This window comes from Salmo salar, chromosome ssa01 (assembly GCF_905237065.1).
Source record: "Salmo salar chromosome ssa01, Ssal_v3.1, whole genome shotgun sequence".
NCBI classification, from domain to species: Eukaryota; Metazoa; Chordata; class Actinopteri; order Salmoniformes; family Salmonidae; genus Salmo; species Salmo salar.
The window spans coordinates 5,994,111-6,013,990 of record NC_059442.1 but is presented as its reverse complement, the minus strand read 5'-3'; the positions used below and the strand labels follow the sequence as shown (position 1 = coordinate 6,013,990).

General features: G+C 45.8%; 1 protein-coding gene across 5 annotated transcripts in view; it reads left to right on the top strand.

Moving 5' to 3' along the window:
* Positions 1 to 19,880, top strand: part of sos2 (son of sevenless homolog 2 (Drosophila)) — a 97,709-nt gene extending 77,829 nt beyond the window's left edge. For all 5 annotated transcript variants that reach the window (XM_045708881.1, XM_045708836.1, XM_045708977.1 and 2 more), the window contains 13 exons: positions 2,442 to 2,523; positions 4,154 to 4,276; positions 5,057 to 5,169; positions 7,642 to 7,864; positions 8,510 to 8,629; positions 9,498 to 9,660; positions 10,402 to 10,519; positions 10,787 to 10,959; positions 12,008 to 12,124; positions 12,392 to 12,653; positions 12,914 to 12,955; positions 13,770 to 13,873; positions 16,050 to 19,880. In XM_045708881.1, the coding sequence (XP_045564837.1) occupies positions 2,442 to 2,523; positions 4,154 to 4,276; positions 5,057 to 5,169; positions 7,642 to 7,864; positions 8,510 to 8,629; positions 9,498 to 9,660; positions 10,402 to 10,519; positions 10,787 to 10,959; positions 12,008 to 12,124; positions 12,392 to 12,653; positions 12,914 to 12,955; positions 13,770 to 13,873; positions 16,050 to 16,559 (2,150 nt within the window). In that variant the 3' untranslated portion in view covers positions 16,560 to 19,880. The remainder of the gene's footprint in view (positions 1 to 2,441; positions 2,524 to 4,153; positions 4,277 to 5,056; positions 5,170 to 7,641; positions 7,865 to 8,509; positions 8,630 to 9,497; positions 9,661 to 10,401; positions 10,520 to 10,786; positions 10,960 to 12,007; positions 12,125 to 12,391; positions 12,654 to 12,913; positions 12,956 to 13,769; positions 13,874 to 16,049) is intronic.

The following is a 19,880-nucleotide window of genomic DNA, read 5'->3' as shown; positions in this document are numbered from 1 at the left end:
ACAAGATTCAGCTGCCGGAAAAGTTGTGTCGGGGGGACGGAAAGTACTATGTATGTATGTATGTATGTATGTATGTATAAACTCAGCAAAAAAAGAAACGTCCTCTCACTGTCAACTGCGTTTTATTTTCAGCAAACTTCACATGTGTAAATATTTGTATGAACATAACAAGATTCAACAACTGAGACATAAACTGAACAAGTTCCACAGACATGTGACTAACAGAAATGGAATAATGTGTCCCTGAACAAAGGGGGGGTCAAAATCAAAAGTAACAGTCAGTATCTGCTGTGGCCACCAGCTGCATTAAGTACTGCATGGACTGCACCAGATTTGCCAGTTCTTGCTGTGAGATGTTACCCCACTCTTCCACCAAGGCACCTGCAAGTTCTCAGACATTTCTGGGGGGAATAGTCCTAGCCCTCACCCTCCAATCCAACAGGTCCCAGACGTACTCAATGGGATTGAGATCCGGGCTCTTCGCTGGCCATGGCAGAACACTGACATCCCTGTCTGGCAGGAAATCACGCACAGAACGAGCAGTATGGCTGGTGGCATTGTCATGCTGGAGGGTCATGTCAGGAGGAGCCTGCAGGAAGGGTACCACATGAGGGAGGAGGATGTCTTCCCTGTAACGCACAGCGTTGAGATTGCCTGCAATGACAACAAGCTCAGTCCGATGATGCTGTGACACACCGCCCTAGACCATGACGGACCCTCCACCTCCAAATCGATCCCGCTCCAGAGTACAGGCTTCGGTGTAACGCTCATTCCTTCGACGATAAACGCGAATCCGACCATCACCCCTGGTGAGCAAAACCGCAACTCGTCAGTGAAGAGCACTTTTTGCCAGTCCTGTCTGGTCCAGCGACGGTGGGTTTGTGCCCATAGGCGACGTTGTTGCCAGTGATGTCTGGTGAGGACCTGTGTGGCTCAGTTGGTAGAGCATGGTGTTTGCAACGCCAGGGTTGTGGGTTCGATTCCCACGGGGGACCAGTACGGAAAAAATTTATGAAATGTATGCATTCACTACTGTAAGTCGCTCTGGATAAGAGCGTCTGCTAAATGACTAAAATGTAAAAATGTAACAGGCGCCTTCAGTCCAGCCTCTCTCAGCCTATTGCGGACAGTCTGAGCACTGATGGAGGGATTGTGCGTTCCTGATGTAACTCGGGCAGTTGTTGTTGCCATCCTGTACCTGTCCCGCAGGTGTGATATTCGGATGTACCAATCCTGTGCAGGTGTTGTTACCCATGGTCTGCAACTGCGAGGACGATCAGTTGTCCGTCCTGTCTCCCTGTAGCGCTGTCTTAAGCATCTCACAGTACGGACATTGCAATTTATTGCCCTGGCCACATCTGCAGTCCTCAGGCCTCCTTGCAGCATGCCTAAGGCACGTTCACGCAGATGAGCAGGGACCCTGGGCATCTTACTTTGGTGTTTTTCAGAGTCAGTAGAAAGGCCTCTTTAGTGTCCTAAGTTTTCATAACTGTGACCTGAATTGCCTAACGTCTGTAAGCTGTTAGTGTCTTAATGACCGTTCCACAGGTGCACGTTCATTAATTGTTTATGGTTCATTGAACAAGCATGGGAAACAGTGTTTAAACCCTTTACAATGAAGATCTGTGAAGTTACTTGGATTTTTACGAATTATCTTTGAAAGACAGGGTCCTGAAAAAGGGACGTTTCTTTTTTTGCTGAGTTTATATATATATGTGTGTGTGTGTGTGTGTGTGTGTGTGTGTCACACACACACACTACCGTTCAAAAGCTTGGGGTCACTTAGAAATGTCCTTGTTTTTGAAAGGAAAGCTAATTTTTTTGTCCGTTAAAATAAAATTGATCAGAAATACAGTGTAGACATTGTTAATGTTGTAAATGACCATTGTAGCTGGAAACGCTCAGTTGTGCACCGGGGCCTCCCACCCCTCTTTCTTTTCCGGTTAGTTTCTTGGCAATTTCCCGCATGGAATAGCCTTCATTTCTCAGAACAAGAATAGACTGATGAGTTTCAGAAGAAAGTTATTTGTTTCTGGCCATTATGAGCCTGTAATCGAACCCACAAATGCTGATGCTCCAGATACTCAACTAGTGTAAAGAAGGCCAGTTTTATTGCTTCTTTACTTAGCACAGCTGAAAACTGTTGTTCTAACATAATTGCATAAGAATTTTCTAATGATCAATTAGCCTTTTAAAATGATTAACTTGGATTAGCTAACACAACGTGCCATTAAAACACAGGAGTGATGGTTGCTGATAATGGGCCTCTGTACGCCTATGTAGATATTCCATTAAAAAAAATTCCAGCTACAATAGTCATTTACAACATTAACAATGACTACACTGTATTTCTGATCAATTTGATGTTATTACAAATACAAAGAAATTTGATTATTTATGACGCAAGTGTTATATTCAATAATTTTTCTGCTTTCCTTTAGATCCCAACTTTGTGCGCACTTTTCTGACCACCTACCGGTCCTTTTGCAAGCCCCAGGAGCTCCTCGGCCTCTTGATAGACAGGTAGGTCGGACCTGCTTACCAGTGTGTTGTGTTTGTGCAGGGGGCCAAGACATTTTTCACGTTTTATTGTCACGTGCACAAGTACAGTGAAAAGGCCTTTCTTGCCAGCTCTTTCCCAACAATTCAATAATCAATATCAGTAGTATAAAGCAGAACAACAACAACACACAGGAAGTGAATGATTTCCCGTTTATATCCCTGGAAGGATAATAGAGTTCTAACATGTGTCCTAAATGGCACCCATGGACCCCTGGTCTGGAGTAGAGCCCCATGGACCCCTGGTCTGGAGTAGAGCCCCATGGACCCCTGGTCTGAAGTAGAGCCCCGTGGACCCCTGGTCTGAAGTAGAGCCCTAGGGACCCCTGGTCTGAAGTAGAGCCCTATGGACCCCTGGTCTGAAGTAGAGCCCTATGGACCCTGGTCTGAAGTAGAGCCCTATGGAACCCTGGTCTGAAGTAGAGCCCCATGGACCCCCGGTCTGAAGTAGAGCCCTATATAGGGTGCCATTTGTCACTCAACCTATGACTGTGTCCTCGCTCCTAACCTGTTGATGGTAATATGCTGTGTTGTCTGGGCTCCTAACCTGTTGATGGTAATATGCTGTGTTGTCTGGGCTCCTAACCTGTTGATGGTAATATGCTGTGTTGTCTGGGCTCCTAACCTGTTGATGGTAATATGCTGTGTTGTCTGGGCTCCTAACCTGTTGATGGTAATATGCTGTGTTGTCTGGGCTCCTAACCTGTTGATGGTAATATGCTGTGTTGTCTGGGCTCCTAACCTGTTGATGGTAATATGCTGTGTTGTCTGGGCTCCTAACCTGTTGATGGTAATATGCTGTGTTGTCTGGGCTCCTAACCTGTTGATGGTAATATGCTGTGTTGTCTGGGCTCCTAACCTGTTGATGGTAATATGCTGTGTTGTCTGGGCTCCTAACCTGTTGATGGTAATATGCTGTGTTGTCTGAGCTCCTAACCTGTTGATGGTAATATGCTGTGTTGTCTGGGCTCCTAACCTGTTGATGGTAATATGCTGTGTTGTCTGGGCTCCTAACCTGTTGATGGTAATATGCTGTGTTGTCTGGGCTCCTAACCTGTTGATGGTAATATGCTGTGTTGTCTGGGCTCCTAACCTGTTGATGGTAATATGCTGTGTTGTCTGAGCTCCTAACCTGTTGATGGTAATATGCTGTGTTGTCTGGGCTCCTAACCTGTTGATGGTAATATGCTGTGTTGTCTGGGCTCCCGAGTGGTGCAGCGGTCTAAGGCACTGCATCTCAGTGCAAGAAGCGTCACTAAAGACACCCTGGTTCGAATCCGGGCTGTATCACAGCCGGCCGTGATTGGGAGTACCATAGGGTGGCGCACAATTGGCCCAGCGTTGGCCGGTGTCGGCCATGATTGTAAATAAGAATTTGTTCTTAACTGACTTGCCTGGTTAAATAAAAAGGTTTAAATAAAAAGTCTGCTAGTTCTGTTTTGTCCTCCAGATCTGATGACACCTGTATAACGCTTTGGTTGTCTGTGTCCTCTGTTCTGTGGTTTGGATTGTTTATAATATATTTTTATATATATTTATTTATTTTTTGCCTGCTTTACAAAGTAAATGAATGATTATTATTTTTGACACACAGGATTGAGATCCCAGAGCCGGAGCCCACTGAGGCAGACAAGCAGGCTCTATGGAACGGAGATCAGCCAATGGCTGCAGAGCTGCAGAGGTTCCGGAGGGAGTACGTCCAACCAGTCCAACTCAGGTACCACTGTCCAATCAGACTCCTTCCCACTCTCCAATCAGACTCCTTCCCACTGTCCAATCAGACTCCATCCCACTGTCCAATCAGACTCCATCCCACTGTCCAATCAGACTCCATCCCCACTGTCCAATCAGACTCCTTCCCACTGTCCAATCAGACTCCTTCCCACTGTCCAATCAGACTCCTTCCCACTGTCCAATCAGACTCCTTCCCACTGTCCAATCAGACTCCTTCCCACTGTCCAATCAGACTCCTTCCCACTGTCCAATCAGACTCCTTCCCACTGTCCAATCAGACTCCTTCCCACTGTCCAATCAGACTCCATCCCACTGTCCAATCAGACTCCATCCCCACTGTCCAATCAGACTCCATCCCCACTGTCCAATCAGACTCCATCCCACTGTCCAATCAGACTCCATCCCACTGTCCAATCAGACTCCATCCCACTGTCCAATCAGACTCCATCCCACTGTCCAATCAGACTCCATCCCACTGTCCAATCAGACTCCTTCCCACTGTCCAATCAGACTCCTTCCCACTGTCCAATCAGACTCCTTCCCACTGTCCAATCAGACTCCTTCCCACTGTCCAATCAGACTCATCCATCCCTCCTTGATGGGGGCGGTCCATCATCACCATTCCTGTGGCCCTAGCCTTACGACTTTCTACTGTGGCATCTCTCAAAATAGTTTTTCTTTTTAAAGCACAGTGATAACTATTGATATAAAAAGTGCTTTATAAATGAATTTGACTGATCATTCACCTTCGTGTGTCTCTCAGGGTCCTGAATGTGTTCCGTCAATGGGTGGAACATCATTTCTATGACTTTGAGAACGACCCTGAGCTACGAGGCAGACTGGAGGAGTACATCAGCAGCATTATACAGCTACGAGGTACTACCTCAATACTACTACAGTACTACTACAGTACTACCTCCAATATTACAGTACCACTACAGTACTACCTCAATACTACTACAGTACCACTACAGTACTACCTCAATACCACTACTACAGTACCACTACAATACCACTACTACAGTAGTACTACTACAATACTACTATAGTACTACTACCAGGGGTTGGAACTATTCAGGGAACAGAACCGAAAATAAATGTTCAAGGAACAGAAACGGGAAAAGGAATGAAAGTGATCCATACTGTTCCGGAACAGAACCGTTATTTTAAAAGCACGGGAACCTGTTAATAACGTTATTTTATGTTCCAGGCATTTTTTTTTCTACTCCCACAAAAATGCGCAACAGAATGCTTATGCAATCCCTCACTCTGTCACTTAGAAACTTATTCCAGTTTCTGCCTGTAAGATGAAAATCTTTGCGTGTGTGTGTGTGTGTGTGTGTGTGTGTGTGTGTGTGTGCGTGCGTTTTTTGGCTACCTGCCCCTCCCCCCTAAGAAGAACAGGCTACTGTACAGAAAGTTACACACCAGGCCATTCCAAGCATGATTCAGAAGATGGGGGGGGGGGGGGAGAGATGTTTTATTAGCTAGAGAGGAGTGGATTAACTTTATAGTTTGTCGTTAAGGATACTATAGGCCTAGTTATAACGTTTCACGTTGGATTTATTAACTACAAAAAGGTAAGAAGTGTTTTTAATGCTGGTGCCGCTTTACACACACAAACTTGTTAGCTAGCTAGCTCAAAGGACATTCAAAGTTCCTCCATAGAAGCCACTACTCCGTAGGTATAATTCAGATAATGCCCAGCGTGTCAAGCCCCCCCCCCCCTCAACCCTCTCTCGCTCTCTCCCCACCCATAAAATTTCTGTTACGTATCGCGCCACAGGCTACACTTGTCTGTCGATCACGCATGTAAACAACTAGCTTGCCTGTGCTATCCGAAACTGATTGGTGAAGTAATTTAATGAGCTGAATGATTTGTATTTATTTTTGGCACAGGTTAAAAACGGAACAGATAGGAACAATATAAACCGTTATGTTTTATTATTTTTTCAGTTAGAAACGGTTCACAACTTTATTTTGCTGGTTGGAACAGTGGAATATAACGGACAAATGTGGGGTTCTGTTCAGAACTAAACGATTGGAAAATAATTTAGATTCCAACCATTGAATACTACACTACTACCTCAATACTACTACCTCAATACTACTACAGGATGACCTCAATACTACTACAGGACTACCTCAATACTACTACCTCAATACTACTACCTCAATACTACTACAGGACTACCTCAATACTACTACCTCAATACTACTACAGGACGACCTCAATACTACTACAGGACTACCTCAATACTACTACCTCAATACTACTACAGGACTACCTCAATACTACTACAGGACTACCTCAATACTACTACCTCAATACTACTACAGGATGACCTCAATACTACTACAGGACTACCTCAATACTACTACCTCGATACTACTACAGGATGACCTCAATACTACTACAGGATGACCTCAATACTACTACAGGACGACCTCAATACTACTACCTCAATACTACTACAGGACGACCTCAATACTACTACAGGACTACCTCAATACTACTACCTCAATACTACTACCTCAATACTACTACAGGACTACCTCAATACTACTACCTCAATACTACTACAGGACTACCTCAATTCTACTACAGGACTACCTCAATTCTACTACAGGACTACCTCAATACTACTACAGGACGACCTCAATACTACTACAGGACGACCTCAATACTGCTACCTCAATAATACTACAGGACTACCTCAATACTACTACCTCAATACTACTACAGGACTACCTCAATACTACTACCTCAATACTACTACCTCAATACTACTACCTCAATAATACTACAGGACTACCTCAATACTACTACCGCAATAATACTACAGGACTACCTCAATACTACTACCTCAATACTACTACAGGACTACCTCAATACTACTACCTCAATACTACTACAGGACTACCTCAATACTACTACCTCAGTACTACTACCTAAATACTACTACAGGGCTACCTCAATACTACTACAGTATTTCTTACTACAATACCAATATGTTAATTCACAGGGACACATTTTTCAGTGTTTGCTACTTTTGTATTATTTACTAGTCACTTATGTTATTGTGCAGAAAATGTAATCAAGTTTTAAGTTTAGTTGCTATGTGAAATGAATGCATTGGTGTCCACCAGAACTGTCACAATAAAACATCAAGTTGTTACAAAGTCTCAAACGTTTACTTCTATCCTCTGACGGTGATTTAGATAGGGACTGGACAATGGTCATGTTTTACTTTAGTGAAGTTTAATTTAGCTTAATTGTCATGAATGATAAAAAAATAAATTAAAGAAAACATAAAAACAAGTCCTTGTCACATGTCCCTTCCTCAGGCAAGTCTATGAGGAAGTGGGTGGAGTCTATCAACAAGATAATCAAGAGGAAGATGCAGACTCAGTCTAACGGGGTCAGCCACAACATCACCTTCGAGAGCCCGCCCCCGCCCATCGAGTGGCACATCAGCCGCCTGGGCCAGACTGACACCTTTGACCTCATGACCCTTCACCCCATAGAGATCGCCCGCCAGCTCACCCTGTTGGAGTCAGAGCTATACAGGTGAGACTGACACCTGCTGGTTACTATGGTGATCAGTGACACCTCCATTTTACTGATCTGACCAAAACATGGTTTTAACCTGCCAGCCAACTGAAGCTGGCAGACCATGTACTGTCCATAGGACTGTGGAAATATGTTGTTTTCAATGTAATGTGTTGAACACAGGGACTATGGATCGTAAAACAGCCTTTCACAGCTTTTCCTCTTAGAGGTGACAAGAGACGTGCTACAGGGCTGTGAGGCCATCTGAGCTGGTGGGCAGTGTGTTACTGCCTTATTGAAGTGTGTTACTGCCTTATTGAAGTGTGTTATTGCCTTATTGAAGTGTGTTACTGCCTTATTGAAGTGTGTTACTGCCTTATTGAAGTGTGTTACTGCCTTATTGAAGTGAGTTACTGCCTTATTGGAGTGTGTTACTGCCTTATTGAAGAAGTGAGTTACTGCCTTATTGGAGTGTGTTACTGCCTTATTGAAGTGTGTTACTGTCTCCCTTCTCTCCTCAGGGCTGTGAGGCCATCTGAGCTGGTGGGCAGTGTGTTACTGCCTTATTGGAGTGTGTTACTGCCTTATTGAAGTGTGTTACTGCCTTATTGAAGTGTGTTACTGCCTTATTGAAGTGTGTTACTGTCTCCCTTCTCTCCTCAGGGCTGTGAGGCCATCTGAGCTGGTGGGGAGTGTCTGGACCAAAGAGGACAAGGAGAATAACTCTCCCAACCTGCTGAGGATGATCCGTCACACCACCAACCTCACACTGTGGTTTGAGAAGTGAGTAGTGGTGGTGGTAGTAGGTGGAATATGTTATGAAACCGAGTCAAACATGAACTTGTCCAATAACAAATGTTTTCCTACTGTGTGCCCTACTGAACATCTCCCTGCTGTGAACTCAGTCAGTAACTGTAATACTGCCTCTCTCTGCCTCACTCTGTCTCTCTCTCTGCCTCACTCTGTCTCTCTCTCTCTGCCTCACTCTGTCTCTCTCTCTGCCTCACTCTGTCTCTCTCTCTGCCTCACTCTGCCTCACTCTGCCTCACTCTGCCTCACTCTGCCTCACTCTGCCTCTCTCTCTGCCTCTCTCTCTGCCTCTCTCTCTGCCTCTCTCTCTGTCTCTCTCTCTGTCTCTCTCTCTGTCTCTCTCTCTGTCTCTCTCTCTGTCTCTGCCTGTCTCTGCCTCTCTCTGCCTCTCTCTGCCTCTCTCTGCCTCTCTCTCTCTCTGCCTCACTCTGTCTTTCTCTCTCTGCCTCACTCTGTCTCACACTCTGTGTCTCACACTCTGTCTCTCACTCTGTCTCTCACTCTGTCTCTCACTCTGTCTCTCACTCTGTCTCTCACTCTGTCTCTCACTCTGTCTCTCACTCTGTCTCTCACTCTGTCTCTCACTCTGTCTCTCACTCTGTCTCTCACTCTCTCTCACTCTGTCTCTCACTCTGTCTCTCACTCTGTCTCTCACTCTGTCTCTCACTCTGTCTCTCACTCTGTCTCTCACTCTGTCTCTCTCTCTCTCTGTCTCTCTCTGTCTCTGTCTCTGTCTCTCTCTCTGTCTCTGTCTCTCTCTCTGTCTCTCTCTCTCTCTCTCTCTCTCTCTCTCTGTCTCTCTCTCTCTCTGTCTCTCCCTGTCTCTCTCTCTCTCTGTCAGGTGTATTGTGGAAGCAGAGAACCTGGATGAGAGGGTAGCAGTGTTCACACGGGTCATTGAGATCCTTCAGGTGTTTCAGGAGCTCAACAACTTCAACGGTGTTCTGGAGGTGGTCTCTGCCATCAACTCTGTCCCCGTCTACCGGCTAGATCACACCTTCGAGGTGAACACACACATACACCTTCGCTATCAGAATGCCGTTTGGGTCTTTGCGTGTAAAAAAAAAAAAAACAATACGCGTCAAATAAGCTTTTAATTTGACATGTCAAAAAAACACAATTCTATTTTAGAATGTTGTGTGTGCTGGATTTGTACGTGCAAGCCAAGCTCCACCACGACGATCAGTAGCACTGTCACAAAACTGTACAAAAAATAATAGTCTGTAAACAAGCACACACCGGCCACGAACGATGTGTTTACAATACCGCGTTGGTAATAAGGCGTTATTTGTTTGACCGAATGGGAAAACATCTGTGTGAGCATTTGAAATAAGATCAGGATTAAACGAGCAGGATTAAAAATGTTTGCAAATATCTTTGATACAGATGTTATTAGCAACTTCTGCGGCAGCTAGCTAGCTTTAGCTTGGGAGCTACCAAGCTTTGGATAAAAGCTTGGTAGCTTTGGATAAAAGCATCTGCTAAATGGTATATATTATTATTATTATTATTATTATTATTTTACTTCTTGGGCACTAAGACCAGAGATTTTACTGAGCAGCAAGGTCCAGTATGTAGCTTTGTGGGCGACCCGATGAAATGCACATAGAAATGTTATTTATAGATCTGTCACTCGCATTGAAAACAAGTCTAATAAGTGGCAGATCTGTTCTATATGTACTATTTCTATGGTTTTACTGAACAACAAGTTAATGAAAGATGTTCATATTGTTATTTTCTTTCAGGCGGTCCCCGAGAGGAAAAAGAGGATCCTAGAGGAAGCAGTGGAACTGAGCCAGGACCATTTCAAGAAGTACCTGGCCAAGCTCAAGTCCATTAACCCACCCTGTGTGCCTTTCTTCGGTAAGACCTATATGACAGAGTGTTTTATCGTCATTTTGTTTTTTTTAAACAGACACATTTATCGAAAGCAAACTGACAGAACTGTCAGCGTTGACTGTGACACATGGATTCGGTATATATGTGGCCTACGCGGGAACGGAAGCCCTCAACCCTGTTGGTGCTAGCATCATGCTTCAACCCACTGAGCCGTTGGAAATATTAGGTTGACTGAGGGATGTATTTAGGTAGGACTACTCTGACACTTGTCGCTCTCCTCCCTGTCCCCAGGTATCTACTTGACCAACATCCTGAAGACAGAGGAGGGGAACCCCGACTTCCTGAAGAGACACGGCAAAGAGCTGATCAACTTCAGTAAGAGGAGGAAAGTAGCAGAAATCACAGGAGAGATACAGCAGTACCAGAACCAGCCTTACTGTCTCAAGGTCCAGCAGGACATCAAGGTAGGCCAATCAAAACCGGCCTTACTGTTTCAAGGTCCAACAGGACACCAAGGTAGGCCAATCAAAACCGGCCTTACTGTTTCAAGGTCCAGCAGGACACCAAGGTAGGGCGAATCAACCAGCGTTACTGTTTCAAGGTCCAGCAGGATACCAGGGTAGGCCAATCAAAACCGGCCTTACTGTTTCAAGGTCCAGCAGGACACCAAGGTAGGGCGTATCAGCCAGCCTTACTGTTTCAAGGTCCAACAGGACACCAAGGTAGTGCGATCAACCAGCCGTACTGTTTCAAGGTCCAGCAGGATACCAAGGTAGTGCGAATCAGCCAGCCTTACTGTTTCAAGGTCCAACAGGATACCAAGGTAGTGCGATCAACCAGCCGTACTGTTTCAAGGTCCAACAGGATACCAAGGTAGTGCGATCAACCAGCCGTACTGTTTCAAGGTCCAACAGGACACCAAGGTAGTGCGATCAACCAGCCTTACTGTTTCAAGGTCCAACAGGACACCAAGGTAGTGCGATCAGCCAGCCTTACTGTTTCAAGGTCCAACAGCATACCAAGGTAGTGCGATCAACCAGCCTTACTGTCTCGCCTTCCCTGTGGCTCAGTTGGTAGAGCATGGTGTTTGCAACGCCAGCATGGTGTGTGCAATGCCAGGGTTGTGGGTTTGATTCCCACGGGGGGGCCAGTACAAAAACAAACAAAAAAAATGCATGAAATGAAAATGAAATGTATGTATTCACTACTGTAAGTCGCTCTGGATAAGAGCGTCTGCTAAAATGACTAAAATGTAAAATGTAAAAATGTCTCAAGGTCCAGCAATCAGTCTGTCTGTTGGTTGGTCTGTCAGTGTATTCATAAACCCCTATTTATTTACTTTCCATCTCTCTCTCCCTCCTCTCCCTCTTTCTCTCGCTTCCTCTCCCTCCTCCCTTTTATCTCGGCCTCTCCCTCTTCTGCACCAGAACGACAGCGTTCTCCTTGCCATTATCCACTCTAAGGAGTATTATTCATCTGACGGCCTGCATTGTGTCTGTGTTTTTGTCTCAGAGGTTTTTTGAGAACCTGAACCCGATGGGCAGTCTGGGTGAGAAGGAGTTCTCGGACTATCTGTTCAACAAGTCTCAGGAGATTGAGCCTCGCAACTGCAAGCAGCCGCCACGATTCGTAAGATTTCATTTTTATGTATCGTCCCTCAGGGTGATTAGTTCTATATCACACAAAAAAAAAAAATGGATCAGGAAGATGAACAGCAATCAGAAACATTTTTAAATTGGAATTTCAGATTACTTCCTGAATTGACATGGAATCAAACCCTCACTCTAAACTCCAGTCCCTGTGCAGAAAATACTTTTTCATATATTCATCTGTCTTTTAACAAAGTGCTTAACAGTTACCAGGTCCTCAAACCTCCTCTTCTACCCTCTCTTCCAGCCCAGGAAGACCATGTACACACTGAAGTCCCCGGGGATCCGGCCGGTGCGTACCTCTACGTCAGGGACCCTGAAGGGTCACCCCGTACCCCTGGAGAGAGAGCCCCCCCACAAGATCACCTTCAGGAGCATCGCTGAGACGGAGCATGAGATCTCTTCCACAGCCTCGGTCCCCACCTCACCGAACACCCCCACACCCCCGCAGTCTGCAACCTCAGACCTCATCTCTGTCTTCATGGAGCAAGACCTCTGCAACTCCTACGGTGAGGCTGGGGCACATAGATGCACATAAACACACACACACACAGTTGTACATGAATACACACACATGCACACACACTTATCGCTGGTGAAACACTGTGAACAGTATATCTGGTGAACAGTATATCTGGTGAAACACTGTGAACAGTATATCTGCTGAAACACTGTGAACAGTATATCTGCTGAAACACTGTGAACAGTATATCTGCTGAAACACTGTGAACAGTATCGCTGTATTTCAACATCTGTCTTAATTTTACAGGTGGAAACTCCATATTCGCTAATGTTCTCCTCCCACCCTCAAGTGAGTGTTACTGATGTTCTGTATGATGTGGTGTCTGGTCTGTCCCGTCTGTCTGTCTGTCTGTCTGTCTGTCTGTCCCGTCTGTCTGTCCTGTCTGTCTGTCCTGTCTGTCCTGTCTGTCTGTCTGTCTGTCTGTCTGTCTGTCTGTCTGTCTGTCTGTCTGTCTGTTGTTAGGAAACAGAGCTCCTTAGCTTGATGAACAAGAACACGGCCCTCCCATGGAGGATGCTGATAGACTGGGCTCTGTGTGTGTATATATGTGCCTGTGTCTCATTGACAAGTAGCCTGGGTCCCAGATCTGTTTGTGCTGTCTTGCCAACCCCTATGGTCATTCCCCCTGCTGTGTCGAGTCCCCCCCTGCTGTGTCGAGTCCCCCCCCTGCTGTGTCGAGTCCCCCCCTGCTGTGTCGAGTCCCCCCCTGCTGTGTCGAGTCCCCCCCTGCTGTGTCGAGTCCCCCCCTGCTGTGTCGTCCCCCTGCTGTGTCGAGCCCTGCTGTTGAGTCCCCCCCTGCTGTGTCGAGTCCCCCCTGCTGTGTCGAGTCCCCCCCTGCTGTGTCGAGTCCCCCCTGCTGTGTCGAGTCCCCCTGCTGTGTCGAGCCCCTGCTGTGTCGAGCCTTCGAGTCCCCCCTGCTGTGAGTCCCCCTGCGTGTCGAGCCCCCCTGAGTCCCCGTGTGGTCCCCCCTGCTGTGTCGAGCCCCCCCCCCCTGCTGTGTCCAGGCCCCCCTCAGTCTACTGTATGACAACTGTTGCTGTTAAAAGGGATTTATAAATACATTTGATTGATTGATTGATCTCTTGTACCCTGCTATGTGTAGAGGTCCAGTCAGTATCTTGTGGAAGCCTTCACCAGCTAGGAGAGGACTTACTCAAACCTCCTCCACTTCCCCCACGCAGGAAGGATGCTTTCTCTGAGACCAAGGTTAAAACACACACACACACACACACACACACACACACACACACACACACACACACACACACACACACACACACACACACACACACACACACACACACACACACACACACACACACCACTGTTTTTGTTAGGAAAATATGGCACGGGACATTTGAACGGCAGAATTTTAATTTACCAGACATTTAAGAAATGTACCGGTCCCGTATGCATTTGGTTGTGTAACCTGATTAGAGCGTTCACACACAGTGCTCAGAATGACAGAAATCACATTTAGATTATGGTAATTTATCTTAACAGAAAATGGAATTCGGATGCAACGAATTCCGATGAGCAATTTGAAGATGTCGGAATAGATAGGTGGCGCGAGTCCATAATGCTAGGAGAAGATTTCCCTAAAGTACATTTTAATGACATTTCCAAAAATGATATAGCCTAATTGGCTTACTCTTTCTTGTCTGTACATAAATAAATAAAATTATTCAAAATAGGCTACTACACCAAAAAGATGGAATCGAACCAAGGTCTGTAGTGACGCCTCTAGCACTGAGATGCAGTGCCTTGAACCGCTGCAACACTCGGGAATTCAAGAAGGTCCCGCAGTTTGGGCCCAAGAAGGGCCCGCAGTTTGGGCCCAAGAAGGGCCCGCAGTTTAGGCCCAAGAAGGGCCCGCAGTTTGGGCCCAAGAAGGGCCCGCAGTTTGGGCCGCGAGCGCAGCAGATGACCAATAGATGACGGTGGAGTTGTTACTGTCAGTGAAAAGCAGAGAGACCCAGCCAGGCATATCGCAATATTTAAAATATATACAATACAATCGTGGAAAAACAGTTTGGAAAACAAATGGCTATTGTTGTAAAGATGAGACAATGACCAAGACTCCAATCTGTCTTTTTACTTATCAAAATTCTTAACTTTATTGAGTGAAAAGTCTTATTGGCACCAGGGAAGAACATTGGCCCTATCCCACAGGGGGAGTGTGCATAGTCACTGTCTTTATCGTTGGGTCAGTGACACTTAAGTTAGTTTTTGAAACAATAATTTCCTCCTCCAGGTAAGATGGACGTCATATTCTATTAGTGTCTTCACCTTGTCGTAGGCCTTTATGTGACACAGTCGTTTTTATTGATCTGTTTGTCAGTGTCAGCAGTGAAGGCTACCCTGTCATTTGTTGTATTCAAAAAAAAATATTCTGCTTATCAGCTCCTCCAGTCATATAAAGTGTAGTAGAATTGCATGAAATGTGTTTTTTGTTTTTTTGAAAGGCCAACATTTTCCTGTGCAAAGAAAGGAGAGGAAATGTGGGCTATCTGATATAGCCTACTCTAAATTAAATCAAAATCAAATCACATTTTATTTGTCACATGCGCCGAATACAACAGGTGTTGACCTTACCGTGAAATGCTTACTCACAAGCCCTTAACCAACAATGCGGTTTTAAGAGTTAAAAATAAGAATTAAGATAAGAGCGCAACAATAAAATAACAATGTGGAGGCTATATACAGGGTGTTACGGTACAGAGTCAATGTGGAGGATATATACAGGGTGTTACGGTACAGAGTCAATGTGGAGGCTATATACAGGGTGTTACGGTACAGAGTCAATGTGGAGGCTATATACAGGGTGTTACGGTACAGAGTCAATGTGGAGGCTATATACAGGGTATTACGGTACAGAGTCAATGTGGAGGCTATATACAGGGTGTTACGGTACAGAGTCAATGTGGAGGCTATATACAGGGTGTTACGGTACAGAGTCAATGTGGAGGCTATATACAGGGTGTTACGGTACAGAGTCAATGTGGAGGCTATTATTTATTTTTTCTCTCTTCCCCCCCGGACAATTTATTTATCGGCTTTTCTTATTTTTTGGGGGGCTAAAAGCCGGCTATTACCAGCTAGAGGAAACCCTGATACTCACGTGAATACAATGTCCTCCTTAGTGCTTGTTGCATTTCAAGTTTGTGTGTTCTTGTGAAATAGGATGCTCTTGGTAACATAGTGTAGAGTACGCCGTTTATTGTTGTGAAATATTGGTGTTGAATTCTTTTGAAATATGTTTTTCTGTGAGTTTAATCTGACTGCTTATTAACAATGACTGTTTTGAATCCTGTTTGTGTTTTTTCATTCAGGTATATGTTTCTTTGTTAGTTTATCTAACTGTGACCACTGTGTGTTCTAGTTGAGTTCCAGGTCTGATAGTCCTCCAGCCATCCCCCCCAGGCTACCCCCTCCTCTCCCCAGGATCCAGCCCCGCGTCCCGGTCTACAACGGCCCCAGCGACGGCCCCCTCTCCAGCCCCCCACTACCACCTCCCCGGGACCCCCAGCCAGACACCCCTCCACCCGTCCCCCAGAGACCCCCAGAGATCTTCATCAACTACCCCTTGAACCTTCAACCCTCCCCTGTCGGACGCTTCCACTGGGACTTTTGCAGCTCCCCGTCGTCCCCCGGCACGCCCCCGGGCACCCCGTCTCCCCGCGTCCCCCGACGGAGCTGCCCACTCAGCGCCAGTCAGAACAGTCTCTGCCCGCTCCCGCTGCCCATCATGGCGCCCCCCGTGCCCCCTCGCCACAACTCCAACTCCTCCCCCCAGCTCCCCAAACTCCCCCCAAAGACCTACAAGAGGGAGCTGTTGCCGCCCCCATTACAGAGCCTCTCATTGGTGGAGAACACGGACACTAGCCAATGAGGAGCCATCTGCTTCTTTTGTTGTTGCTATTGTTTTTTGTTGTCAACATGGAAGCCTTTGAGTTGCTCCACACAATACAAACTGCAAACAAACTATGTCCTACATCAAACTATGTCCTACATCAAACTATGTCCTACATCAAACTATGTCCTACATCAAACTATGTCCTACATCAAACTATGTCCTACTTGATGACCTGGAGCGGATAAAAACAAACAAACTAATCGTGATTTTAAAGCTACTGATCGTAAAGAAGACTTAGTTTCCAACCCCGCCCACTCATCTCCTGCCACGCCTCTCAGGAATCAGTAGCTCCACCTTCATGCCAATAGAAAATACACCACAGTGTGCCAGCCAATGAACAAGTAGCCTCAAGACACTGATTCAAACTCCTCCTCTCTCTGTGTGTGTGTGCGAGTGTCACATACCTGTACACAGCACAACACACACGTCACTGTGTTTCTTTCTTGGTACAGACATCCCACTCTGTGCTCGAGTGGACAGGACAACAAGCTATGCTCTGGCAGTTGCCCTCCTCCTATCCTGACAAGTAGTTTTATGTTTTTACCCCGGGCTGTCCAGCCCGTCCTGGTCCAGTGCGGTAACCCCATCCTCTGTGTTTCCGTTGTTCCATTGGCACACTGTAGTGCTAGGAGCAGCATTCACTCACTCACTCACCCAGGACGTCAGTCAGTCCTGTCTTGTGGCTCACTGACAGACAGACAGTCACTGGACCTGTTCGGACCTCACTGCTCTTTTATGATCAAACTTATCAATTGCTCTGTACTGCGGTTCTGTCTGGAGCAAGCATGAGCAGAGTGTTTTCAGAATCCTCTGAGTCCTCTCAACTCTTCCCATTGTGTTCTGTTGTTCTCTACTAAACTCTTAATTTAGTAGCCAAAGGTTTTATTTGATTCAGGGGGATAACTAAGGGATAAAAAATTTTTTTTTTTGGGAGGAATGATAAGACAAACTAAAAATGGGATGCAAATTATATTTTCATTCATTCAGAACTGACTGAAAAGCGTTTAGCAAAAAAAACAAAAAAATAGTTTTTTGCTACGGTGTGCGACTAATGAATAAACACCCTGCTGGTCGTAGCTGCACCCTCTACTTCAGATGTTAGCCTTTAATCCCACAGCACTGACCTATAACCTGAGGCAGGGAGCCATTCAGAATGAGGGAGAGAGACAGACGGATGGACAGATGGGATGGACAGATGGACGGTGAGTGTGTAGGGTAGGATCCACTTGCACATTTAGCTGGGGCAGGGCAGCAGGGACGTCTCGTTGTCTACCCTCGTCAGTCATGTGATGGAGAAGTCTGTCTGTGTCTGGACTATAGAAAACGATAAGAGGCCTCTAGTGGTCAAAAGGCTATATTAGCATGGGCAGCGCCATTGAGGGCTTCCGCCATTTTAAAGTAGTCAAGATTGGCAACTGGGTGGGGATTCCTGTGAGTTGTAGCCTCAGTGGCGCTGCCCGTGCTGTCACAGACGCTATAATGGCGCTGATATAAATATGAGTCCTCTATCCATCTCTATGGGGCTGTGATATAAATGAGTCCTCTATCTATCTCTATGGAGCTGCCCATGCTGTCACAGACATGAATGAGTTCTCTATCTCTATGGAGCTGCCCATGCTGTCAGACGCTATAATGGCACAGATATAAATGAGTCCTCTATCTATCTCTATGGAGCTGCCCATGCTGTCACAGACATAAATTAGTTCTCTATCTATCTCTATGGAGCGGCCCATTCTGTCAGACGCTATAATGGCACAGATATAAATGAGTCCTCTATCTATCTCTATGGAGCTGCCCATGCTGTCACAGACATAAATGAGTTCTCTATGGAGCTGCCCATGCTGTCAGACGCTATAATGGCACAGATATAAATGAGTCCTCTATCTCTATGGAGCTGCCCACGCTGTCACAGACATAAATGAGTTCTCTATCTATCTCTATGGAGCTGCCCATGCTGTCACAGACATAAATTAGTTCTCTATCTATCTCTATGGAGCTGCCCATGCTGTCAGACGCTATAATGGCACAGATATAAATGAGTCCTCTATCTATCTCTATGGAGCTGCCCACGCTGTCACAGACATAAATGAGTCCTCTATCTATCTCTATGGAGCTGCCCATGCTGTCAGACGCTATAATGGCACAGATATAAATGAGTCCTCTATCTATCTCTTATGCCTGGACAAAGCCCAGATTTAAGAAGAAGAGTAGGATGAGTGACAACAACATTGAGATATCTCTTTCTCTGGCCAGGGAGGTTATTAGCAGCCAGACTTTTCTTTCTCCAGCTCCTTGAAGGGATACTTTGGGATTTTGCCCCAGTGTACTTCCCCAGAGTCAGATTAATTTGTGTATACCATTTTTTTACATCTCTGTGTCCAGAGTGAAGGAGGTTAGAGGTAGTTTCGTGAGCCAATGCTAACTAGCGTTAGCGCAATGACTGGAAGTCTATGGGTATCTACTAGCATGCTCTTTTTTTAAAGCTAACCTGGTCCCAGATCTGTTTGGCCTTTTGGCCTACTCTGTTCTCTTATAGTCATTTGTCATGACAATTCCATATGGTGTTGGCAAGAACAGACTGGCAGCCAGGCTAGCTGAAAAGCCAAGATGATGTCTTAACTCAAACTAAGTGCCCCTAAAGGTTTGTGCTGCTGTCTGTCTGTCCAACACTATCTGCAGCTCTTTTACCATCATCCCCACCTCATACGCATCAACCCCACCAAAGCCTGGAACAAATGAACAGTTGGCTCCTCTAGTGGACAAACTGGGGACTGCTCCACAGCGCCCCTAGTGGACAGGAGGACAAACGGCTCCCCCTGAGTGGACAAACTGGGGACTGCTCCACAGCGCCCCTAGTGGACAGGAGGACAAACAGCCCCCCCCCTGAGTGGACAAACTGGGGACTGCGCCACAGCGCCCCTAGTGGACAGGAGGACAAACAGCTCCCCCTGAGTGGACAAACTGGGAACAAGGGGTTGTTTCAGATACCTGGACTCTATTAACCAGGTGTCACTGTCCTTCTCTCTCTCCTCTCAAAAAAAAATGCCATTTCATTTTAAAATACTGAAATAACATGGGTCATGCTCAGATGTGCCTTTTTTTATTTCGTTTTCTTTACAGAGTAAGCGAAAGGTGTCTTTAAATGCTATTAAAAAAAAACTCATCCGATAAATAAATATGGTTGGCTATGTAATGCTTAGAACAAAAATATGTACACTACAAAAGGTTTGTGGATACTGTGCATATAACATGTATACACTAACTAAATAATTTGTATAAAGTGATTTCTCATTCTCA